General features: G+C 39.4%; 1 protein-coding gene across 7 annotated transcripts in view; it reads right to left on the bottom strand.

Moving 5' to 3' along the window:
• Nucleotides 1-24,495, bottom strand: part of RIC8B (RIC8 guanine nucleotide exchange factor B) — a 103,233-nt gene that overhangs the window by 28,236 nt on the left and 50,502 nt on the right. For all 7 annotated transcript variants that reach the window (XR_014794715.1, XR_014794716.1, XM_084880132.1 and 4 more), the window contains exons 5-7: nucleotides 21,159-21,387; nucleotides 20,076-20,171; nucleotides 14,361-14,505 (exon numbers count right to left, since the gene is read on the bottom strand). Coding sequence is in view for 5 of the 7 variants with exons in the window: in XM_084880132.1 (XP_084736258.1) it covers nucleotides 14,361-14,505; nucleotides 20,076-20,171; nucleotides 21,159-21,387 (470 nt within the window). In the remaining 2 variants the exon portion in view is untranslated. The remainder of the gene's footprint in view (nucleotides 1-14,360; nucleotides 14,506-20,075; nucleotides 20,172-21,158; nucleotides 21,388-24,495) is intronic.

Genomic DNA, 24,495 nt, shown 5'->3' with positions numbered 1-24,495 from the left:
CTTCCTCTCCCTTGTGACAACTAGTTTCCCTGTAGTTTCTTCAGCCCAGGAACACGACTTGCTTTATAGCCAGGTGGAAGCATTTCACACTTTAACCAAATGTCTGTGAAGCATTTTCCCATGTCTCATCTCATTTGAGCCTCACAGAAGTCCTGGAGCAGGCAGATAGGAGACTCAGTGGAATTCTATTCTTTTTTTTATTAGCTATAAAATAGAGATTTAGAAAGCTTAGAAACTTAACCCAACTGAAAGAAGTAAGAAATGATGGACCTTGAAAATAACTAGGTTTTCTCACTGCACAGAATAGTCAAACACTGCTGCGGGTAAATATTTTACCTTTTGTTCTCCCTACGTGATTTACAATAATAATCTGCTTTGTGTTGATATTTACTGCTGTGTGGCTGACAATTACCTGAAAGAGAAGTTGGGGTTCTTCACTTGGCTGGAAAAAGTTTAGCTAAATCAGAAAGCAGGTCTAATTAAGCAAGTTTATCTTATCCTGTTCTATATAACAAAAGCCTCATATGCTAAGTGTCCGGTCATCCATTCAGTCAATCAAAGTGTAATATGCTAAGGCCGCTCAACCACTTGCTTTGATGTGCTCCAACCGGTAGATTAGCTTGCTCCTGGAATCCGGCCAATCACATGCCCTGGAGCCCTCCCTGTGGTCCTTCCATGGCTGGCCAACCTCCCATGTCCCTCCCTGGCCCTGATCGTGCATGTGGGGTCCCTCGGCCTGGCCTGCGCCTTCTCACAATCTGGGACCCCTTGGGGAATGTTGGAGAGCTGGATTCGATCTGACGGCAGCTGTGTGTTTTGATCTGTCATTGTCGATTGTGAATTTGATTGATACTTCTATTATAGAGAAAGGGCGAGTGGCTTCTGGCTGAGTGGAGCTCCCCCTGTGGGAGCGCACTGACCACCAGGGGGAAGCTCTGGCATTGAGCGTCTGCCCTCTGGTGGTCAGTGCATGTCATAGCGACCAGTTGTTCTGCCGTCAGACCGAATCCAGCTCTCCAACATTCCCCAAGGGGTCCCGGATTGTGAGAAGGCGCAGGTCAGGCCGAGGGACCCCACATGCACGATCAGGGCCAGGGAGGGACATGGGAGGTTGGCCAGCCATGGAAGGACCACAGGGAGGGTTCCAGGGCATGTGTAGCCCGTCTTTCTCAGTTCTGATTGGCCGGATTCCAGGAGCAAGCTAACCTACCGGTTGGAGCATCTGGCACCTGGTGGTCAGTACACATCATAGCAAGTGGTTGAGCGGCCTTAGCATATACTGGTGACAAGCAATGTACTTAGAGGGACCTGTGCCAAATGCTTTGTACAAATAAGCTTTGTTGGAGCTCATTTGTTTGGGTTGACTAAGATGATCAGTGATCATTTTACCTATATGACTAGGAAAATACTTTGTGCCCGACACTTTGCATGTGTTGACCTGTGAGGTAGATATGATTCCAATTCTCCAGATTAGAAAATGGGTACAGAGCTGCAACATAACGTACCCAGGGTGAACCAGCTAGTATGTGTTCATTATTGAAATCCATCCAGTGTAACTCCCGACCCTCCCTTCTCAGTGGATTCTGTATGTTTTTATATATATGACTAGTAGCCTGGTGCACGAATTTGTGCACATTGAAAGTTCCCAGGTTCAATTCTATAGAAACATACAGAATCCAGTGAGAATGGAGGCTCGGGAGTTACACTGGATGGATTTCAATAATGAACACATACTAGCTGGTTCACTCTGGGTACGTTATGTTGCAGCTCTGTACCCATTTTCTAATCTGGAGAATTGGAATAATATCTACCTCACAGGTCAACACATGCAAAGTGTCGGGCACAAAGTATTTTCCTAGTCATATAGGTAAAATGATCATCTTAGACAACCCAAACAAATAAGCTCCAACAAAGCTTATTTGTACAAAGCATTTGGCACAGTTTCCTCTAAGTAGTACATTGCTTGTCACCAGTGTAAGGTGATTACCTCTAAGACAGTGGTTCTCAACCTTTCTAATGCTACGACCCTTTAATACAGTTCCTCATGTTGTGGTGACCCCCAACCATAAAATTATTTTTATTGCTACTTTATAACTGTAATTTTGCTACTGTTATGAATCGTAATGTAAATATCTGTGTTTTCCAATGGTCTTAGGCTCTACAGCAGCGACCCACAGGTTAAGAACCGCTGCTCTAAGAGAAGCAGACATGTAACACTTTTTCAGGGAATCCTTGAACTGTAGTTTTACTTTGTGTGTATGATTTCTAAGCACCTTTAAGGAAGATACTGAGCAATCACTAGCAGCTTTATATAGAAGCACTTTCTTTTCTTCAGACAGTTTGAAGGTGAACACTAAAATATTCAATCAAAAGATAAAAATTGGCAAAACTTACTTAAGGCTTTCAATAAAATGGCAACTAAAGACAACTGAAAGAAGCAAAACAACACTATCCTATCCATGTGTAAGGCCTCAGTAAAATCTACATCTGAAATACACTGTAATTCAGATCATTTACTCAAAAAGATAAAATAAATCTGGAGAAGATTCAGAGGAGAGCCCTGGCTGGTTTGACTCAGTGGACAGAGCATTGGCCTGTGGACTGAAGGGTCCCAGGTTCGATTCTAGTCAAGGGCACATGCCCGGGTTGCGGGTTTGATCCCAAGTAGGGGGATGTGGAGAGGCAACCAATTAATGATTCTCTCATCATTGATGTTTCTGTCTCTTTGTCCCTTTCCAAAATCAATAAAAATACATTTTAAAAAAAGATTTCAGAGGAGAGCTATTAAAATGACTCTGGGGCCAAAGCTGGTTTGGCTCAGTGGATAGAGAGTCTGTCTGCGGACTGAAGGATCCTGGGTTCGATTCCGGTCAAGGGCATGTACCTTGGTTGTGGGCACATCCCTAGTGGGGGGTGTACAGGAGGCAGCTGATGGATGTCTATCTCTCATCGATGTTTCTGTCGATCCCTCTCCCTTCCTCTCTGTGAAAAATCAATAAAAATATATTAATAAAATAAAATAAAATGACTCTGGGAACTAGAAAGGGGCAATGGATAGGGAAATAGGTGGGTAAGGACAGAGGATAACTGTGAAAGAGTATGAAATTATGAAGGGTGTGAATAGAATGAATAGACCAACCAGGAGAGAGTTGGTCAATAAATTTTCAAATACTTGAACTACAGGGTACCTCCCTTGACAGTAATAATAAAAGGAAGTCTTGCTTTCAAAGAATATCGCAAACTGGTGAAATTTATGCAAAACAAAACATGTATTAATAATATAAGTAGATTAAATGCAGTTTCAACCATTTGCTACCTTAAAACCTATTGATAACTATGGTTTCTTTGGCAATAATTCTCAGTGGGTGCTCGATAAAATCATATTACAATTTAATGAGAGATCATGGTGGTGTAATTTGAAAGCCCTCGGAATACATCTGATCTGCTCTCTCTTGCATTTAGTACCTCTGCAAGATGAAGTGGTTTAGAGAAATTAAAGAATTCTTAATGTGTTTTAGGAAAAATGAATGTACAGTATATACAGGTATTCTTAATATTCATAGAGTCAGACATGGCCTTACTGACACATCACTGAGGTCAAAGGATCATAGATCTAAACCCACATGGCATACTCTCACTATATGCATTTTTTATAGGTTTATGGTTATTCTTGTTTTTAACAAATAACAATGTCTAGTGGTCTAGAAAAGAAATATTCACTGAAATTGTGAAAGTCTAAATTGAGATATGAATAAATGGTTTAAATGAATATACCCCAAAACAAAATAACAATAAAAAGACACAAAATGTAACCACCTGCAATAGCTGAAGATGAAAACAGTTTCAGAGTTTATCAAAGTCCAAAATAGATTAAAAAGAAGTAAACAAAACACTAAAAAAACTGCTTTCTTATGCAGATTGTCTTCCTGGAAGCCAGGCAATAGAAAAATTTCCTAGCACTTTCATGAAAATAATGCTTACTGCTCAATCACTGGAACAAGCATATGCCAACTCTCTGACAGCTTCAGTTACAGAGACAATTTAAGACCCACCTTGTCTTCAAAGCAGATGAAGCTATAGCCAATAGTTTTAAAATAAAGTGAACTTTTGTTAATAGCATAAAATACTTAAAATGGGGGTTGGGGTGGGAAGACAAATGGACTACATAATTCTCATAGTAAGAAGCATTGTCCTTGTGATGTCAGTCCTTGGCTGGGAATTTGCATATTTAAAGGGCTTAAGTAATATACTGATTTTTCAACTGCACCAATGGTTGGCGCTCCTAAGCCCTACCCAACTATATTTGATGGAGTGTTTCTAGCTACTTTTTAGTCTACTTTAAATTCATTGTATAACATCCTATTTAATATTATATTGGGAAAGCAGAAAAAAGGAAAATGGACTGAACTTGGGTGGTGAGGTGAGCTGATAAAGGCAAAGACATTCTGGTGGTCTTTAAAAGAAAAAGAAACACACAAGTATGTGTTCTTTGTTATGGTAACCACCCATACAGTTAGGTGAAACTGCTGCAAAAATGAAATAAATAGCACTCAGTCAGAAAGTTGTAAGAAATATTTTACCATTTTGTTATCAAGATGCTAGAGGGCACTATGAACAGAGGAAAGCAAACAGCAGCACACTGCAAAGTCAGAGCGGCACTGGCAGCCATGGTATCACTGCTTCCACAAACATGGGTTTTATCACACTCTACATGAAAATGAAAATGAGGTTTAGCCCTTTTATCAAGGAGAAAGAATGACAGAGCCATAGTCTACCCAGAGGCCCTTCTCCCTTCTCTGTTACACAGAAAAGAATTTATAATCCTTTCCTTCCAAATACTTTTAGAAATCCTATATTAGCTTCCTCTAACTATTCTCCCTATTACTAGTCTCAATCCCTCCATACAATACCTGCTATACTTTCGTAAAGCAAAGTGTGACAGTACTGCCTTCTTGGATGAAACTTCTCATTTCTCCCCTAGAGGCTGAAGCTCAAGTTTTACAACAGGGCCAAACAGTTCATTTTAAAATATATATATTTTATTGATTTTTTACAGAGAGGAAGGGAGAGGGATAGAGAGCTAGAAACATCGATGAGAGAGAAACATTGACTGGCAGCCTCCTGCACACCCCCACTGGGGACGTGCCTGTAACCAAAGTACATGCCCTTGACCGAATCAAACCTGGGACCCTTCAGTCCACAGGTCAGCGCTCTATCCACTGAGAAAAACCGGCTTCGGCAGGTTCGTTTTAAGGCCTTTGCTTTCTTTTTCAAACTCATCTCTTCTAACTGTACATACATTGTCAATCAGTGCACCTAGTTTCTTTTCTGTGTGTACCAAGGCAGTGCCCCTTTCTCTGTCCTCTTCTGTGAAAACTTCCTTTGACTTTCTCCACACCACCAACCATTCTCTTCCCGGTCACAGAACCTGACACATTCCTCTCTTCTGGTGCTTAGTGCATTGAAATCATTCCTTTTAATGTAGAAATCCATAGGACAAGGTACAGGGGGGTGTAACAGTAGGTTTATAGTTGTTCATATGGAAAATAACAGTTTAATACAAGAATAAACTGATTTGTGTATTCACAACTATAAACCTACTTGTGCCCACCACAGTAAATTCATAGATAGCACAAATGTTTGTTCTTTCGTTAAAACCTGGGGTACCTACTATCTGTAAAGTACCCTGCTAATACTAGGAATCCAAAGATGAAGACAACATGATCTTAGACGTAAAGAAAACAATGTCCAGAATGAAAGTTCAACACATAAAAAAGTTACGACATAGCAAATGTGGGAAGTATTAAAAACAGACAAAAGTAAAAATTATACAAGGCAGAGAATGATTAAATCTTTCTTGAATGATCAGAAATGTCTTTTCAGAGATAAGACAGGGAAAGGTATTCTATGCAAAACAGCATCTGCCAAGTCATGCAAATATGCCAAGAAATGGTGCAGTATAATCAGGAAAGAATGAAGAACTTCATACAATTAAGAATACACTACGAATGTAGGGATGGAGGGAAATTTTGGATTTTACCATGCAGATGATGACAAGGAGTCATTAAAACTTTTACAAGGAGGAATGATAAGATCATACTTGTATTTTTAGAACAACCCCTCTGTTAGCCATGTGGAAGATAAATAGAAGAAAACATGACCAGATAGAGATGACTACTTTAATAGTTTATAAAGTGATACTTGGATTTGGGAATGCCCAGCAAATAGGCTGAAGCAGAAGTCAAGGGAGTGACCACTTCAGGGGCCAGAAGAGAACTCTAAAGAACAGTAGCAATAAAATGTGGACAAAGATGAGATTAGCAAATGAGATTGAGAAGAAGAGACAGAAATTCAGGAGTGTGTGATGGCACAGAAACAGAGTGGTCAACAGTGTCAACTGTTAAAAGAGATGCAGCAAAGATAAAGACCAAAAAATACCTGCGGTGTAATTTGTTAGTTAACTTGTGACCTGACTGAGCATTTGCAATGGACTCTGGGGAGGAATGGCAGGGGAAGCCTGACTAGCAGCAAGGCGAAGCCTGAGTGGGTATTAGGTACTGAGAAGAAAAGCAGGTGAATTTTTCAAGATGCTGAGACGTGACGATGCATCTAGGTTGAAGAAAATACAGGGAGAGTTACAAACAAACAAAAGAATAGAGGGTGAGAACGGACGGAGCAAACCTTCTGAGAAGACAGGAAAATAAAAGACCAATAGGAAAGGAGGACTGCTTGGCTCTGAGAGACACTATTCCTCTGAGAGGAAGGAGACAAAAGTAAGTTCATACTAGTAAAGGTGAGGGATTTCAAGCCTTATTTATCTCTGCATTTCAGCCCTTATCACAATGCCTAGCACATACTGGGAAGTAATGAATATGTTAAAAGGGGGAAAACCTCACCAAGGCAGGGAGTTTAAAAAAAATATTTTCTCTTCTTAAACCATGTTAGGTCTAACTTTAGGCCCCTTCAGAAAGTATATAATTTGCAGAGCAGGTAATGAAAGTTTAGTTTTGTCATGAGCACAGGTTAACTGGTGGGCCACTCTCAGCGGGAGATTCAGGTTAGCTGGCACAGATGGGTACTGAAGAGACTTGGATAGTTCTTTCCGTGCCCAGTCTTCCATAAAATGTTGCCCTTTGTATTTCATGCTATTTCAGCTTTCTTTCTTAATCCATTCTCTGTGTTCCTAACCCAGTTTGACAGCTGCCTGTTGTCTCTACTTAGTGGTCTGACTTTTGAGTCTGGATCACAGTACCTTCACTTTCAAGCAGCTTTGAATATCCTTAAGAGGGAGGTCAGCCACTGTGATAAATTATTTAACATTTATTTCATTTCGATACAGTCTGTCTCTAAATACAACCCAAATTCCAAAATCTGATGACTTTTATAAGTTGAATGTAGATTACAAACTTTTTTTTTGCACCAGATTTTAAAATTGGAATTAGTTGACAGAATTTAAAAAATTGGGAGATTTTAAAATTCAGAGTCCTGGCCTCTCTTGGAAAAGCTATAAGATTTGGCAATACTGACTACATGCTCCTCCATGGTAATAACCAGTGGGAACTAAACAGCAGCAATGTCCTCTTTCTAGTTGCCCCCTGCTCACCCCCTTGTCCTCAGTCCCAACACACTATCTCCCCAGCAATGAGCTAAGTGTCAGTTTTCGTTTATCATCTTGAGTCCACTCCATTTGACTTACTTTTATTACCAGCCTGGCACTATGGGCATTTGTGTTATAACCCTTGATAACAAAGTAAATAATATGAATGAGGGCAGAGACCTTATTTATCTTGTATACATACCTCTGTATTCTCAAGGTCTAGCTCAAAAAATATTTGTTAAATAAGTTTTTATTCCAGAAGAATAAATCTACTAAACTTAAAATCAAACTAGAAGGAAAAGCAGAGGAAAATATATGGATTGTTAGAGGTCAAATGAAAAATATACAATTTTCCTAATATGTGTTGGTTTGGGTCCCAAAATTAGGACTATGAAACACAAATGTTGGGTCCAAGGGGGAATGAAGCGAACCATTTCAAATGAAAAACCATTAATAAACTCCTCTATAAATGCATATACTATTATTCACTATGACATTCACTAAGTCAGTAGTAAGGCGACTATATTTAGAGATGTAATTTAAGTTCTTAGATATGTAATTATAGAAGAAATAAACTTTATTTTCCCTCATTTAATAACTTTTTTAGAAGTAACAAAAGAAATGCTTGCTCATTGTAGGAAAAAAATTACAAAGCAGAGAACTAAAAAGCAAGTTAACAGTCATCCTACTACTCAGATAACAATGGATAATATTTTGGTGTATATTTTGATACACCTTTTTTAATAAATAGATAAGTATGTGTGTGTGTATAATTATACTTTAAAAAACAACAAATTTCTGATTTCAGAAAAATTTATTCAATTCAGCCAATATTTGAAATTTATGTGTAAGACACTATACCTGCATTTAATTCCAAATGCTATATTAATTTTTTCAAAGTCTGACAGAAATGAATTGTTTAAAAGAGCTGATGATAATACCCTGTTTCCCTGAAAATAAGACAGTGTCTTATATTAATTTTTGATCCCAAAGATGTGCTAGGTCTTATTTTCAGGGGATGTCTTATTTTTCCATGAAGAAGAATACGGTACACATTTATTGTTAAATGAAAATAAAAGAAATTTATTACCTGTATACGGTAAGGTAAATTTATTTTCATTCTGAGACAGAGCCTGGGGGGCCTTATTTTCAGGGGATGCCTTATATTTCACTCAGAAGGAAACCTGTAAGTAGGTCTTATTTTCGGAGGATGTCTTATTTTCGGCGAAACATGGTAGTTGGAATATAATTATTATGCGAGGAAATATGAAATGATAATACTCAAATTTGGGCTTCAGTTGAAGGCAACTAGGTAATCATTAATAAGATACTGAAAGGCTCTCAAATGCAAGGATGCCTCCTTTATAACACTGAAATAATAATAATAATATTTATCTTAGAGGGGCCTTATGAGAATTATGGCATAGGACATTCGGCACAAGATACTTCAACATAGCTGCTATTGTCATTGTTATGATATTGATTAGATTATGTTGCTAATATACCATCTTAATAGGAACTGAAGTGGTTGGATCAATCAGTCAGAAATGAAGTTTAAGAATTTAATGGGTACAACTCAATAGAAAATAAATGAATAAAGTTGACCATTGAATAATATAGGCTTGAACTGTGTGTGTGTGTGTCCATTTGTATGTAGATTTTTCAATAATTATACACAATACTATAAATATATTTTCTCTTCCTTATTACTTTAACTTTTTATCCTTTAGCTTACTTTACAAAGTATATGTTAATTGACTGTTTATGTTTCTTTCAACAGTAAATTATTAGTAGTTAAGTTTTTGGGGAGTCAAAGTTACATGTAAGTTATTAGTAGTTAAGTTTTTGGGGAGTCAAAGTTTTCAACTGTGTATGGGGTCAGTACCCCTAAACTTCCATGTTGTTCAAGGGTTAACTGTAGTTCAATTATAAGTGGGCAAAAGACCTGAATAAGCACTGTCTCAAGGAAGACAGCAACACATGAAAAGGTGCACAACATCCCTAATTATCAGGGAAATACATATCAAAACCACAATGACAGATCACCTCACACCTGTAAGGATGGCTTTTATCAAAAAGATAGAAGCCCAGTGTACAAAATTCGTGCACAGGGAGTGGGGGGGTGTTCCTCAGCCCAAACTGCACCCTCTCCAATCTGGGACATCCCTCTCACAATCCAGGACCACTGGCTCCCAACTGCTCACCTGCCCATCTTCCTGATTGCCCCTAACCCCTTCTGCCTGTCAGCCTGACCACCCCGTAATCACTCCCCTACCATCCTGATGCCTAACTGCTCTCCTGCAGGCCTGGTCACCCCTACCTGCAGGCCTGGTCCCCCCCAACTGCTCTTCCCTGCCAGCCTGGTCACCCTTAACTGCTCTCCCCTGCAGGATTGATTGCCTCCCAATTGCCCTCCCTTGCAGACCTGGTCCCTCCCCTGCTTGCCATCTTGTGGTGGCCATCTTGTGTCCACATGGGGGCAGAATCTTTGACCACATAGGGGCAGCCATCTTTTGTGTTGCAGTGGTGGTCAATTTGCATATTACTCTTTTTATTAGATAGGATAGAGGCCTGGTGCATGGGTGGGGGCTGGCTGGTTTGCCCTGAAGGGTGTCCTGGATCGGGATGGGGGTCCCCTTGGGGCATAGGGTGGCCTGGGTGAGGGGCCTGTGGTGGTTTGCAGGCTGGTTATGTGCCCCCCTCCCCTGGTGACCCAAGCAGAGGCCTTGGTATCTGGGATTTATTTATCTTCTACATTTGAAACTTTGTAGCCTTGAGCAGAGGCCAGGCAGGCCAGGAAGTTTGGCTTCCTCCATTGCCAGGAAATCCAAGCCTCCTGCTCGCTCCATGGCCACAGCCATTTTTGTTGGGATTTATTTATCTTCTATAATTGAAACTTTGCAGCCTTGAGTGGAATCTATGGCCAGCCAGGGTGTGCAGGAAGCTTGGCTTCCTCCATTGCTGGGGAGACCCAAGCCTCCTGTTCGCTCTGTGGCTGCAGCCATCTTGACTGGGTTAATTTGCATATGCTCCTGATTGGCTGATGGGCGTGGCTTGCGGTTGTAGTGGAGGTACAGTCAATTTGCATATTATGCTTTCATTAGATAGGACAAGAAATAAGTGTTGAAAGGATGTGGCGAAAAGGGATTCCTTGTACACTGTTGCTGTAAATGTAAGCTGGTGCAGCCACTACGGAAGACAGTATGAAGATTTCTCAAAAAATTAAAAATAGAACTACTATAGGATCTAATAATACAACTACTGGGTATATTTCCAAAGGAATGAAATCAGTATCTCTGAGAGATATGTGCATTTCCATGTTTGTTGCAGCATTATATACAAGTAGGGGCCCAGTACGTGAATTTGTGCAACTTGAAGGAACTGTGGTTTGTGAGGCTGCAGTAGGCATAGGGACAAGTCTCAGCACATCCTCTGCACCCGCACCTGGTGCCTCCTGCTGCTGCTGCTGCTCCTGCCACAGCTGCTCCCATGCGCTAACAGCCTAACAGCGCAAGCCCCATTCACACCTGCTGATGGTGTTAAGTGACTGGGGCCAGCACCATCAGCAGGTGCAAGCAGGAGCTGCTGCCCTGATCACTCCTTAGGAGCAAGGGGAGATGGAGAAGCCCTGAGGGGCGATGGGGGCTGGCAGCCACTGCTCACACCTGCTGATGGCACTGAGTGATCAGGGCCCTGGTGCTGATAGCATGTGTTAAGGCTAGGCAGGACCACGGCATGTGGAATCAAAAAATTTTCAATAACAATTACAGGCTTGCCCTGATGATAACGACCGGTGCCCCGCTTTGGTCTGGCACCCCTGATAACCTACTCCACCATTCTACCATGGCTTATGCCCGCCAAGTTCCATGTGCACCCCCTGGCAGTCAGTGTACAGCATAGTGACCAGTTGTTCTGCATTTAGTCTATTTGCATATTAGGGTTTTATATATATAGATAACCAATATATGGAAATGAGTTAAGTGCCATTGATAGATGAATGGATAAAGGATATATGGTAAATATCTATCTTTACTAATAAAGAGCTAATATGCTAATGGTTGGGACACTGTAATGAGTAATAACTGGACCATTAGCATATTAGCTCTTTATTAGCTCCCATCAGCAGGAAGCTGCCTGCATGCACCGTGGGGTGTTAATCCAGAGATGGGGCGGAAGCGGGGAAGCACCAGGAGGAGGTGGGACCATCCCGTGCCAAGGAGGGCTGGGGTGAGAGCCTGTAGCGCCCCCCTCACCAGTCTTTCACCACCCATCACTTGCACTCAGAGCACCCCACTGCCCGCCTGCCAGGGGAAGGAACACAGCACAGCAAGCGGAGCTTCCATGTTCTCCTCTGGTGCCATGACGGGAAAGAGCCGCTGTGTTGCTCAGGAGACAGGGTGGAAGTGGGGAGGTGCCCGGAGAAGGTGCTAAGGGTGGGGCTTAAAGTGGCCAAAGAAGGCCATATGGGTCGGGGGCTGGACCAGGCTTGCTGGAGCTCTGCATGGGGAGGTTCGAGTGTTAAGGCAGGGTGGTGGGTGGGTGACCAGGGCCACACAATTTCACGTGCTGGGCTCCTAGTATGTATATAAAATGTAATATTTAGCCTTGACAAAAAAGGAAATCCTGCTATTTGTGATAACATGGGTAAACCTTGAGAACTTTAGGTGAAATGAATAAACCACATAATATATGATCTCATTTATATGTGAAATCTTAAAAAAACAAACCAACAGCCCTGGCCAGTGTGGCTCAGTTGGTTGGAGCATCATCCCATGCACTACAAAGTCTTGTGTTTACTTCCCAGCCATGGCACATACCTAGGTTTTGGGTTCAGTCCAGGCGGGGGAACATGCGGGAGGCAACTGATCTATGTCTGTCTGTCTCTCCACCTCCCTCCCTCCCTAAAATCAATAAAAAATAAACAAAGAGCAAATATATTTAAAAAACAAAAACAAAACATGCATATAAACAACACAGAGCCAGAGTACAATGGCAGTTACCAGGGGGTTGGGTAGAAGTTATGGGAAATAGGGAAATGCTGGTCAAAGAGCATAAGCCTCCAGTTATAGCATGGTAAGTTCTGGGGATCTAATGTACAGTATGGTGACCATAATTAATAGTTACTGTACACTTGAAATGTACTAAGAGAGTAAATTTTAAGGTTCTCACCACACACACACACACACACACACACACACACACACAGTAAACTATTTGAGTAGTAGGTATAAACTGACTGTAGTAGTCATTTCACAATGAACATGTATATCAAATCATTGTGCTATGTACTTCAAATATATACAATTTTAGCTGTTAATTATACCTTGATAAAGCTAGAATAAAGAAAAAAAAAAAGAATTCAACTGACTTAAGATTTTGAAAGGAGTGAAGTTTGCTACCTTCAAATTATCTATCTAAAAAAACTGGGGTATTATAAAAGAGTGGAAAATGAGATCTGCTTAGTTGGGACTTTTTCACTAGTACATTTATAAACCAGGAAATGAAGAAACAAGTAAGAATATCAGAATAATAGTGAAAGTACCTTAATTGGAGAACTTGCCTTTTGCAGAGCAAGCAAACCATACAATTTTAGGAAACACCTTTCGGATGTATCTCAAAAGATAATCACTTTATATATACACTTATAAAATAGTAATTATTACATTATAGTGTAGTTATTTTATGTAGTTATTTTAAAACTAGAGGCCTGGTGTACAGATTCATTAGAGGGCATGTCCAGCCCATCTCACCCAGTCCCAGTTGGCGGCCGGCTGGTGAGGGACCACGGGAGGTTGGTAGCCACGAAGGGACTGTAGGAGGGCTCCAGGGTGTGTCCTGTCTGGCCCATCTTGCCCAGTCCTGATTGGCCGGACTCCAGCAGCAAGGTAACCTACCGGTTGGAGCTTCTGCCCCCTGCAGGTCAGTGCGTGTCATAGTGACTGGTTGAACAGTTGAGCAGTATGACACTTAGCATATTAGGCTTTTATTATACAGGATTTCTCTCTACTTCTATCTTACCCTGTTTCAAGGGTAAAGGTTGTACCTTATGCCTTTTTGTACTTCTATTATATTACTACAGCAATTTTCAACCTTTTTTCAGCTCAAAGCACACATAATTACTAAAATTCTATGGCACACCAAAAAATGTATTTTTTGCCGATATGACAGATTCATTCACAGCAGATGGCTATTGTTGTGCTGGCTGTTGTAATTATTTTATTGGACAATCTAAGGGAAAAGAAGTCAATACCTGACTAAATAGTTAGGTATTGCATGTTTTAAAAATTCTTGTGTGCCCTGGCATATTGGTTGAAAATCACTGATCTAATCTATTATGTAGCTTACATCCTATAACAATTTATTGACCAAAGAGTTAGTGAAGAAGTCTGTAATTTCAGTTCCAAAGGAAATTAAAAAGAGGAACTAACTCAGGCCTTTGTTTGGTATCAAAATTGCAGCACCTGAATTAGTTAAGCAGATATTTTCATAATGGATCCAGGTCATGCCTGGCTCATCAAGATTAAGAAGTCTAGATTAAGGATAGTGTAAATGTGAGTGTGTTTGGAAGTGTATCTGCATGTCTCAGTGAATTCAGAAGCATATAGAAAATGTTTTAAAATTATTACATTTAATATCTTCTTAGGCCTCTAATAGAACAGATGGAGAGGTAATCTCTGAGAAGAGTGGAAGGATATAGCCAGAAGAATTTTGCAAACTCCCTCAGAAAAATAACCAAGTAGAGGGCAAAGAGAATTTAACCTACCTCTCTCCTTGCAAAGGACGAAAAGGAATTCAGCAGCAATTTGTTTGACTCCAAGGTCAACATGTGTCATGAGGCGCACCAGCTTATTTCTCACAGTTGAGCCAACTTCAGGTCGATTTGTCACATCCCTCAGCGGTGGTAAAACCTAATGGCATAAATGCAAAAACCATCATCAATTGTGGGTACTAGAGCAAGAAAGGATGACACCATGAAACTGAATCAGTCTTGTACCCAGTTTTGTAAGCATGAAAAAAGCATTTAAAAAATAAATAGGTTTGTTTCCAAATAAAATAAAACTAAAGAGCAACAACAAGCCTCAAATAAGTTCATGCCTGTACTGAAATTTTGTTTGAAGAGAAACATCTCTTCACTATACCAGCATGATATACCCAAGTCCGTTTCTGAGCTTTATTCTTCACAGCACCTGAGATGCTTCTGCTTGCCTATATCAAAATCCATTTTAAAGTGTGGGTCAAGTTTCTCTTTCTTCTATGAGGCTTCCTATTACCCTGACTCATATAGATTTTCCTTTCTTTTAATTCCTGCAGCATTTTCTGTTCACTAGAGAAAACATCTGTACTTATGCTTTTAATTGTTTTATTTTATAGTAAAAAGGCTACTAATTATTACTTCTTATATGCTAGTTGGTGAAATTGATGACACTTTTTCTAGAGACCTGGTCCGTGAAAATTCATGCACTGGAGAGGGGCCTTCCCCCTCTCACAGTCTGGGAGCCCTCAGGGATGAGAGGCAAACCAGTGATCAGGGGAAGGCAATGCCCACATCACACCTCTGCTGCTGCCACTGCTGGTAGTGCAAACCTCAGCTGGCCCTGCTTACCTGAGCCTTGGGCAGCTGCCATATGAGGCTTGCCTGCTCCTTGGGCTGGCCCTGGGAGGCTGAGGGGATGGGCACCGCCATCTTGTGGCTGTGGGTACCACAATCTTTGAGGGTGTGGTAATCAATTAGCATATTCCCTCCTTATAGGCTGTGGGCACCTCCATCTTTGAAGGTATGGTAGTCAATTAGCATATTCCCTCCTTATTGGCTGTGGGTGCTGTCATCTTTATGATGGCATGATGGTCAATTTGCATATTCCTTCTTTATTAGATAGGATTAGATAGGATATTCTGTATAATCAATCCTCACCAGAACTCTTAATGCTCCCAGCAGAGCTGTTTCTTCTAAAGGTCTCTATTTTAATGCATGGCAAGCCATTCTTCCGTTTGGTACAAAAACCTTGGAAATATCCTGACTCCTCTTTTACACCAACATCAAATCCATCAGCAAATTATTTCAAACCTACCTTCAAATATATCTACAATTCAACCACTTCTCACTCCCTTGTCTAGCATTACCAAATCCAAGCTATCATTACTTCTCATCTGGACTACTGCCACAGCTTTCTAAGTGGTCCTGGCTTCTACCCTGGTCCTTCTATGATTTATTCTCTACATAGAAGCTAGGATGATTCTTTGAAAGTCAGATCATGCCACTGCTCTTCTCAAAGTCCTCCAGTTCTCATGGCTTCTCATCTTACTCTTAGTATAAGACAGAGTTCTTACAACTCCTTTAGGCTTCACATAATTCCAGCTTCCCGTTACTTTCCTGATTTGTTTGCTATTACTTTCTTACACTGCTACAGGCACACAAACCTCCATGGAGCGCCTTAAACACACCAAGCACTTTCCTGCTTCATAGTCTTTGCATTTGCTGCTCCCTCTGCCCAGAAACTCTTTTTCCAGAAACCTGCATGGCTTATCCCCTCACTTCTTCAGGTCTCTGTTAAATTGTCAGTTATATGAAGACATTTCTTGACCATCTACATAATTAGCCTTTAGACTTCTCTTTCTATACCACCCCCCACTTCATTTTCCACAAAGCATTTATCACCACCTGACACTGTATATCTCTATGTTTTTACTGTCTGCCTTTTATAAATTAGGCACTATGCTAACAAATGAGGATAGATACAAAGTCAAATACTAATTTACTGTGCCAGACCCTTTATGTGTATATTATTTTATTTGGTCCATTCAACTTATTTCTTTCCTTCCCTCGCTCTCTATATTAAATGCCTACCATGTATTAAGAGGTACCAGAGGCACTGGAGATACAACAGTAAATAAAAATAGAAATTAAGTTTCAGAAAATTAAGTACTCTACCCAAAAGGTTTACAGAATGCATATTTTAATGTCTCTGAAAGGGCAGATTACACGGCTCTTTGTGCACTATAGCCACAAAGTAATTGCACAATAAATTCTTATTTGATTCAGCCAACCATACTGTTTACCTCCTCTTTGTAGAAGACTGAGAAATGTAAAAAGTGATTTCTTGTAATATGTGCCTATAGTTACAGAGTACAGAATCTTATAGAAAAAAGAGGTAATACGCAAATTAACCCTCATGCCCTCAAAAGATGGCTGCCTATGACTAGGCCAGCAGGGGGGTGAGGGATGACCAAAGGACTGAACATCAGACTGTGTGGGGCAACCAGGCCAGTGTCGGGGTGTGTGTGTGTGGTGGGGGGGGGGGCGCGGGGCAGGCTAGCTGAGGGAGGGGGGGCAGTAAGGGGTGATTGACCAGGATGGCAGAGGGTCATCTGGGGGTGACCAGGCTAGCTGGGGGAGGGGGGGCAGTAAGGGGTGATTAGACTGGCAGCGGGGAGGGGGGGAGGAGGGCAGTTAGGAACGACCAGGCTGGCAGGGAGGGGGAAGTTGGGGGCGACCTGGCTGGCAGGCAGGTGAGTGATTAGGAGTCAGTGGTCCAGGATTGTGAAAGGGATATGTGATTGCCAGTTTAGGCCCGATCCCTGAGATTTAGACCTAATCCCTGGGATCAGGCCTAAACTGGCAGTTGGATATCACCCAAGGGGTCCTAGATTGGAGAGGGTGCAGGTTGGGCTGAGGGGACCCCCCCTTTTGTGCATGAATTTTGTGCACAAGGCCTCTAGTCTATTAATAAAGATTATCACACAAAAATTTTGTTAGCTATATTTTGGGCTTCTTAAAACAAGTTTAAGTGAAATTTTGTTTTTGTTGTTTATATAGGACTCCCAGACAAACTCCATCGGTATGGACTCTTTCTATTATCTCCCCAATACTACCCTCCAATACTTTTTCTTTTCTTTTTTTTTTTGTTTTTTTGTTTTACAAATATTGTCCAGCTTCTCTTTCAAACCTACAGCAGCCTCATCTATTCTATATGCCTCTCCAGACAAACCCAACCTGGATCAGTAATTTTCTACCATCTGTAACTATTCTCTTTCTACCTGCCCAAATACAGAATACTCAAGACCAATTTCCTTTGGGTATGCATGAGGAAATTTAATCAGGTACTAAGTGTAGGGCATAATAATTAATTAGGCATGGTTCCATTTACAATATTGTCAAAGTTAATCATCTGTTCCTTTAAGTTCTACCTTTCTTGAACAACATAGACTATAGTCCATCCTCCTTAGAAGAAAATGTGGATTTTTGTATTGTGCCTTGTACCTTTAGTTATCTTTTACTTGTCATGTCTCATCTCTTTATCTATACTGTACTGTTTCTTTGAGAACAAGGGGTGGGCCTCATAATCTTTTGAATATACATGTGTGGCACTAAGCCTTCATATAAAGAAGTTGTTTAACAAATAGATTTTTTTGGTTGTCTTGGTTATAGATAGCAAAATCTAAATAGCTTAGTCATAACTGGATCTCTTATGTGAAAAAGCTGAAATGTATAGGATTGAAATAATTTTCATTTATTCTTCTTCATCAAGTCCTCTTAGTCATGGTAGAATGTCTTACCATAGTCCAAGTTGGAAATGACCTTAATTCATTAGTTAATTAGTTTATTTTAAGTGATTATTCATGCTTTCATACCTCTCCCTTATTCCAATAGACTGCAAATCCCTCAAAGATAGACTCTCTATTTTCTGATCTCTCCTCATCAGCAATAACTATTAATGTACTTTATACATATCGATAGTAAAAGTGCTTACTAAATCTTTACCATAAACATAGATGGGGGAAATCAACATGGTATATTTATTAGGAGAAATCCTATTGATATATGGCAATAAATGAACAAGTAAGTGACTGGTGGTACCATGTACTGGAATGTGTAAAGAAAGAAACGAAACAGGATGGAAAATCAGGAGATTAGTTTGGGATATGTTAAACTTAAGATATTTACTACACATCCAATGGGAGGAGATGAGTAGGCAGTTTGTTATTTAAGTCTAGAGCTTAGGGGATAGGTCAGGGCTGGAGACAGCAATTTGGGAGTCATCAGTATTTATATGATTTTCAAAATCATGACTGCTGAATGAGATCAAAGATGAGTAAAAGGAAAAGACAGAGTATAGAAAACTCTCCTGAGGAACACTGCATAAAGAGCAGAGAAATGGGGAGGCAGCTTGAGGAGTGGGATTAAGGGAGGGTTTCTTTTGCTGTTATAATAGAAGATGTATTTGTATGCAGACAGAAATTATCGAGTACATTAAAAAAATACTAATGTAAGAAAAAAGAGAGGAACTACATGCAGGATCAAAGAAGGTGAGAAGGTGAGAGGAAAAGAGATCCAGGATAAAAGTGCAGAGGCTGGCCACAGAGGGGGAGATAAAAGATACGGTGGTACAGATGAAGTGATGGAAAGATTTTTTTTTTTAAATATTATTTTTATTGGTTTTAGAGAAGAATGGAGAGGGGGAGAGAGATTGAAACAGCAATAATGAGGGAGAATCATTGATCAGCCGCCTCTTGCATGCCCTTTACTGTCAAGCCCACAACCAGGACATGTGCCCTGATTGGGAATTGAACCGTGACCTTCTGGTTCATAGATCGACACTCAACCTCTGAGCCACACCTGCCAGGCAAAAAGACGATTTCTTACTATGATCTCTAACTCCTAACATCCTACTTCAAACCTTCATCATCAGTTCTCTTTGGGCTAGTATCCTCACATCTACTCACACTCTTCTAGTCTATTCTACATACAGTTGCCAGGGTTATCTTTAAATATGAATGAGGTCACTTCATTCCCTTTCTCCAAATGGTCCAATGCTTTTCCATTTCACTTGAAGAGAATGAAAGGTCCTGTACACTCTTATGTTACTTAGTTCTTGTTTATCTCTTTTACTTTGTCCATAACTCTTCCCCCTCCCCCTTGCACACTTATCTAGTTTTCTTGCTTTTCCAAAGCATCCTCTCCTCTTAGGGACTTTGAATTTGTTCTCTCTGGTACATTCTTCTTCCAGAATATTTTCAGAGATTCTTTTCTTACTTATCAAGTTTCTGCTCAAATTTTATTTCCTTGGGGAGGCTTTCCCTCATTCCCCTAAGTCTCCCCTTCCCCTGCTGTACCTATTTTCAGAACACTTATCACTACTTGACATTATATCATATATTTATTTGTTTACTTTTTGTCCCCCCACTATAAGGTTGACCCCACACGTCAAAGACTTTATTTGTATTTCTTAGAACAATGCTTAGAGCATAGCATATAATAGATTTCAATGAAAATTTGTTGAATAAATGAATAAATGATAAAAAATACACAGGATCACTTATTTCAGGATTAGAAAGATTTCAAAGATTAATACAAACTTTCCTGAGTTTCTGACCTTGTGAAAAAAAAATTCTGATAGAATTCAACTCATTAATTCTATGTTTAAAAAAACACACACACACAGAAAACTAACTTTAAGTTGTTATGTGCATAAACAGTTACCTGATCTTTGAGATACTTTCTGATGTTTCGATGGGTTCGGGAGCATTCTGTTAATAAGCTGAGAACTGGAGTTAGGCCCTCTCTATAGCTGCTTCCCTAGAAAAAAAAAGTCATACATGCTACATTAGTGTAGTTACTAATAGTGTTACTTTCCTCCACATAATGAGCATGTTATAATACTCCTTTTGAGGGGGAGACATTTATGCTATCCAATCTTTAAAAACCATTTAAAAATTATTTTCTTGACGATATTTCCATTTCATCAGTTAGCTTCATGTTTACCAAGGGTTACTTCAAGCCTTCCTGAGTTTTGCTACTTTTTGTAGGATCCTCACTGGCTTAATCAATGAGCTTAAATGAGGCAAAGGCTTTGATGACCCATGCAAACTACAATACCTTGCCTTTCAAAGCAAGTGATAGATGAGAGAAATAAGCAATTCACAACAAATGGAAAGGTGGTGATTTTTCTTTTAAGGATGTCTTTTAGATAGTATAGAATGCGCTTATCATTAAGTTTTTTGGGGGAGTGATAATTTTTCTTTCTTTTTTTTATCATTTAGTATTTAATTTTTTAAAAAATTTTCCCTTATTTTTTTAATTAAATTATTATCTGTGTACATATCTTACTATTACCCTCCCTCCCATACATACCCTCCCTCCCCAGAGTTTTGTGTCCATTGGTTGTACTTATATGCATGTATACAAGTCCTTCGGTTGATCTCTTATCTCCCCCAGATCTCCCTACCCTCCCTGCTGTAATTTGACAGCCTGCTTGTTGCTTTACTGTCTCTAGGATTTACAAAACACCTGTATAGAAAAGCAATCTTTCCTTTGTTTTCAGGCACTAGTCATAATTTTGGTGTTGCCAACACAATTTTCAGCTTTAAAGAAATAAATTCACTCAGTTTCAGTGATTTATCATATACTGGAACAAAGTGCTTTCCAGAGTACAGATAATTATGCAAGGCGTCAGCTATTTTAAAAAGCTTAGATTTAAAAATCATGTCCTGCGATGTTTGTATATATGGCCCATTTACATTATTTATAAGCATTTCCCCAAGGCCTCCATTTTATCAGCCTTACCTTATCTATTCTCTTCTCCATAAAATTGAGTAAAACGTGAATGGCCTCCATATTCATACCATTGTACACCATGGTATTGTTTTTCAAAACTGTTTCTTTCTCAGCTGTTTTATCACTGGGCAGTTCATCTAGAGTCGTTCCCTCGTGCGTTTCTTCTTCATGTGTTAATGGACAAATGAGAACATCCAAACAAGAGACCGGAACATTGCTTAAAAGGTTGACTGCATTGCTGAAAAGCAATTTAAAAATACAATATTTTAATTTGATTGAATAGTCCTTTAAAATGCAAACACAATAAGAAGTTCAGAAGTGACTTTTTAGGAGTCAATTAAAATGTTTCTTTTTCAAAACGAACCTTTAATATTACCTGCGTTTATTGAGAGATAGAAAATAAAGAGAACTATTTTAAATACACATAAGACAAATTAGAAAGAACAGATGTTAAATGGACACACACAATCACATGATGTCATGCCACTTTCTGAAATGCTAACATAGGAATTAGTGAGCTTTAACGCCAGTCTTCCATTTTATTATGACAAATGCTGGCTTTGCATTATTTCCTTGGGGTTTTAAATCCTTTTGTGGATACACCGGTGTTTTATTATTCGTTAGATTACAACATAAAGCATTTGAAAAGCACTGCATATAAGCAGTTTATCATGGAGGCAACAACATTAAAAGTCAAATATTATAAGATTAAGTTCTGTTCTTTCTAGATGTAGAAAATACAATTTTTAGATCATCACCCCCCCCCCCCTTTTTTTTTTTTTGGTAAAACATTTGCAGAAAATGGATAATGGTGCTTTTTCTTGAACTCTCATCACAGGTTTGTTTTTTTTTTTTAAAAAAGGCCAACACAGCAATTTTCTATATCGCCTAGGCCTTTCTGTTATATGTTAATGAATGCACAAGCCTGGAATGCACACCAGCAGGGGGAACTCAAACCTTGTATTTTTTTGGTATTCCTTAAAAATCTGGCCCTGTTGCTCAGTGTACAAGAGATTAAAATGACACTAAAAATTAAAAAAATTATACATGTTCTCAATTAACATATTTTTTCCTTCATGCACAATTTCATATTCTTTCATCGGAAAGGAGAAGCGGTGTTCTGTGCTGACTGGATCTTATAAACCTGGGTCTCAGAACTTCCTGATAAACAACAATGGAAAGACAGGCATTGCATTTCCTAGTGACAGAGAAGCAGATCTAAAAATAGCCACATCCTGACTAAAAATAAACTCTTGCAAATGCAATTTAAAAGTCTAACCAGTTGGAAACCAAATTCAGAGCTTAATGTATCTGATGCTGTCTTAATTTAGACACAGTAGTTCCTTTTAATTTAGACTATAGTGACACTCTCAAGAATAAAACAAAATAAACAACATCAAAACAGAAATAAAATACAAGGATTTTTTCCATCTCCTTTACCCTGAAGTGTGGCTCCATTTCCCACAAAATGAGTATTTCTTTTCTTTCTTTTTATAATATGAAACATTTCATAAGAAATCAAAGTTTAAAATTAGACAACACGGAACAGTGAGTGGTAATGTAAAGATAGCAAAAATTTCTGAGTCAAGAACAAAAATAATTTAACAAGTCCTATGAATGAATGGTTCCTGGTAAAAATACAAGTTATTTCACTGTCCCCATTAAAAATCAACTATAGCTGCTGCTGCTCTGCTATTACCATTACTATTAAACAAATCACCTAATTTTGGTTATTTGTAAATAACCACAAATGGTTTAAAAAAAATGCTTTCCTCACAAGCTTCCTTTAAAAATTTTTTGCAAATTTCTGGAGTTCCTTATCTATAGTTAAAAATGTTTTTGCTTCTGACTTAAACATTGGGGAACTGTTATTAAATATCGTACATTCATTAGGATTAAAAAAAAAAAAGAACTTTACTTTAGAATTACTTTCTAAAACTGTACAAACCATTCTGAAATGTTAGGTTTGTTTTTTTAAAAAACACATTAGGGCAATTGCTTCAGAGTCCTTCTATGGTATAATTCTCTGAATCTTCCATAGAGACCACACTGAAGTTTAAGACAATGCATTTCCTTACAAAGGAATGTTTCCCTTTAAATTCATTTAAAATAAGCAGGTTCCAGGAATTCGGTAAGTTTAAGGAACCAAATGTAGAATTTGATTCAACAAATATTTGGAGGTTTTAGGCTTTTCAAGAAAAGTTCCCATTTTCTCATTTCTCATTAAACAACTGGGTTCCCAAACAACTACAAAATTAATTTTCTGGCTCACTGTGTTTGAGCTATTCTTTTTAAGTAAGGAAGGCCAGCTTTTTGAGCTCTGTCACTTCGCTGACGGTTTTATTTGTGGTAGAAGAGTGTATGAAATTCTCCAGCTACCAGGAAGTCAGTGACTATGCACAGATCCGCACAATGGTGTTTGCATTCCTACTCCAGGGGGTGGAAATACTGTGTATATTACTCTCCCCTTTTCAGCTTCCTAGAGATCATTAATCACCGGGACATGACATCATCCCACTCACGCTCCCAGCCCCCTCCTGATATGCAGATTTCAAAGCAAGGACTATTAAAGCCTTGTAGTTGTATGGGAAGGAAGGCAATCTAAAATCCAGTGCTGTATAAATCACTGGACTAAACATAAATTTAATACCAAATGACATTAAGGAGTATAATAACAGTACAGGTAGACCTACAGCTGTTAAATCTTCCTGGTCAAATGTGTGTTCTTTATGTTTGGGGCTCACATATCTTTATCACGGCTGGAAAATCTACTCAAGTGAACCTTAAGATCTCCCAGAGATTTTCAGGTGTAGATATCTAAGTTTACTTTAATCTAACTCAACTCAGTAATTATTTATTAATTACTTGTGCTAGGCATTGCTTCAGGCAGGCATTATGATGAAAACATAAAGCTCCCTATGGAGCTTATTTTCCAGCGTGGAGAGAACAGTCAAGTAGATAAAACAGGTTAAGTTACCTGAACAGAAGGCGATTAAGTGGTCTGGGAGGAAAACCCAGGAGGGTAAGATAGCCTGGGATAAAGGGTTATGATGGTTAGGATAGATTTCACGGAGATGGCGTCATTTAAGCAAAGATTTAAAGGAAGTTAGGGAGTCAGCCATGAGCCCTCTGGGAAAGAGCTTTCCAGGAAGGAGAAAGAGCAAGGGCAAAGGCCTTAGGACAGGAGCAGCGGCAGGTCTGAATCGCAAAGAAGTTGGTGTGGCTGCATCACCCGGCACAGATGAGAAGGAGGAGGCGGCGGAGGAGGAGGACAGAAGATCGTACAGATAGCGGGTCAGATTGGTCTTGCAGGCTTTTATAACTTTACTTTTTATTCTGAGTGTAG

Source organism: Pipistrellus hanaki (genome assembly GCF_964339955.1).
Source record: "Pipistrellus hanaki genome assembly, chromosome: 3".
Taxonomy (NCBI): domain Eukaryota; kingdom Metazoa; phylum Chordata; class Mammalia; order Chiroptera; family Vespertilionidae; genus Pipistrellus; species Pipistrellus hanaki.
The sequence above is the reverse complement of the archived record's forward strand: the minus strand, read 5'-3'. Positions and strand labels throughout refer to the sequence as shown.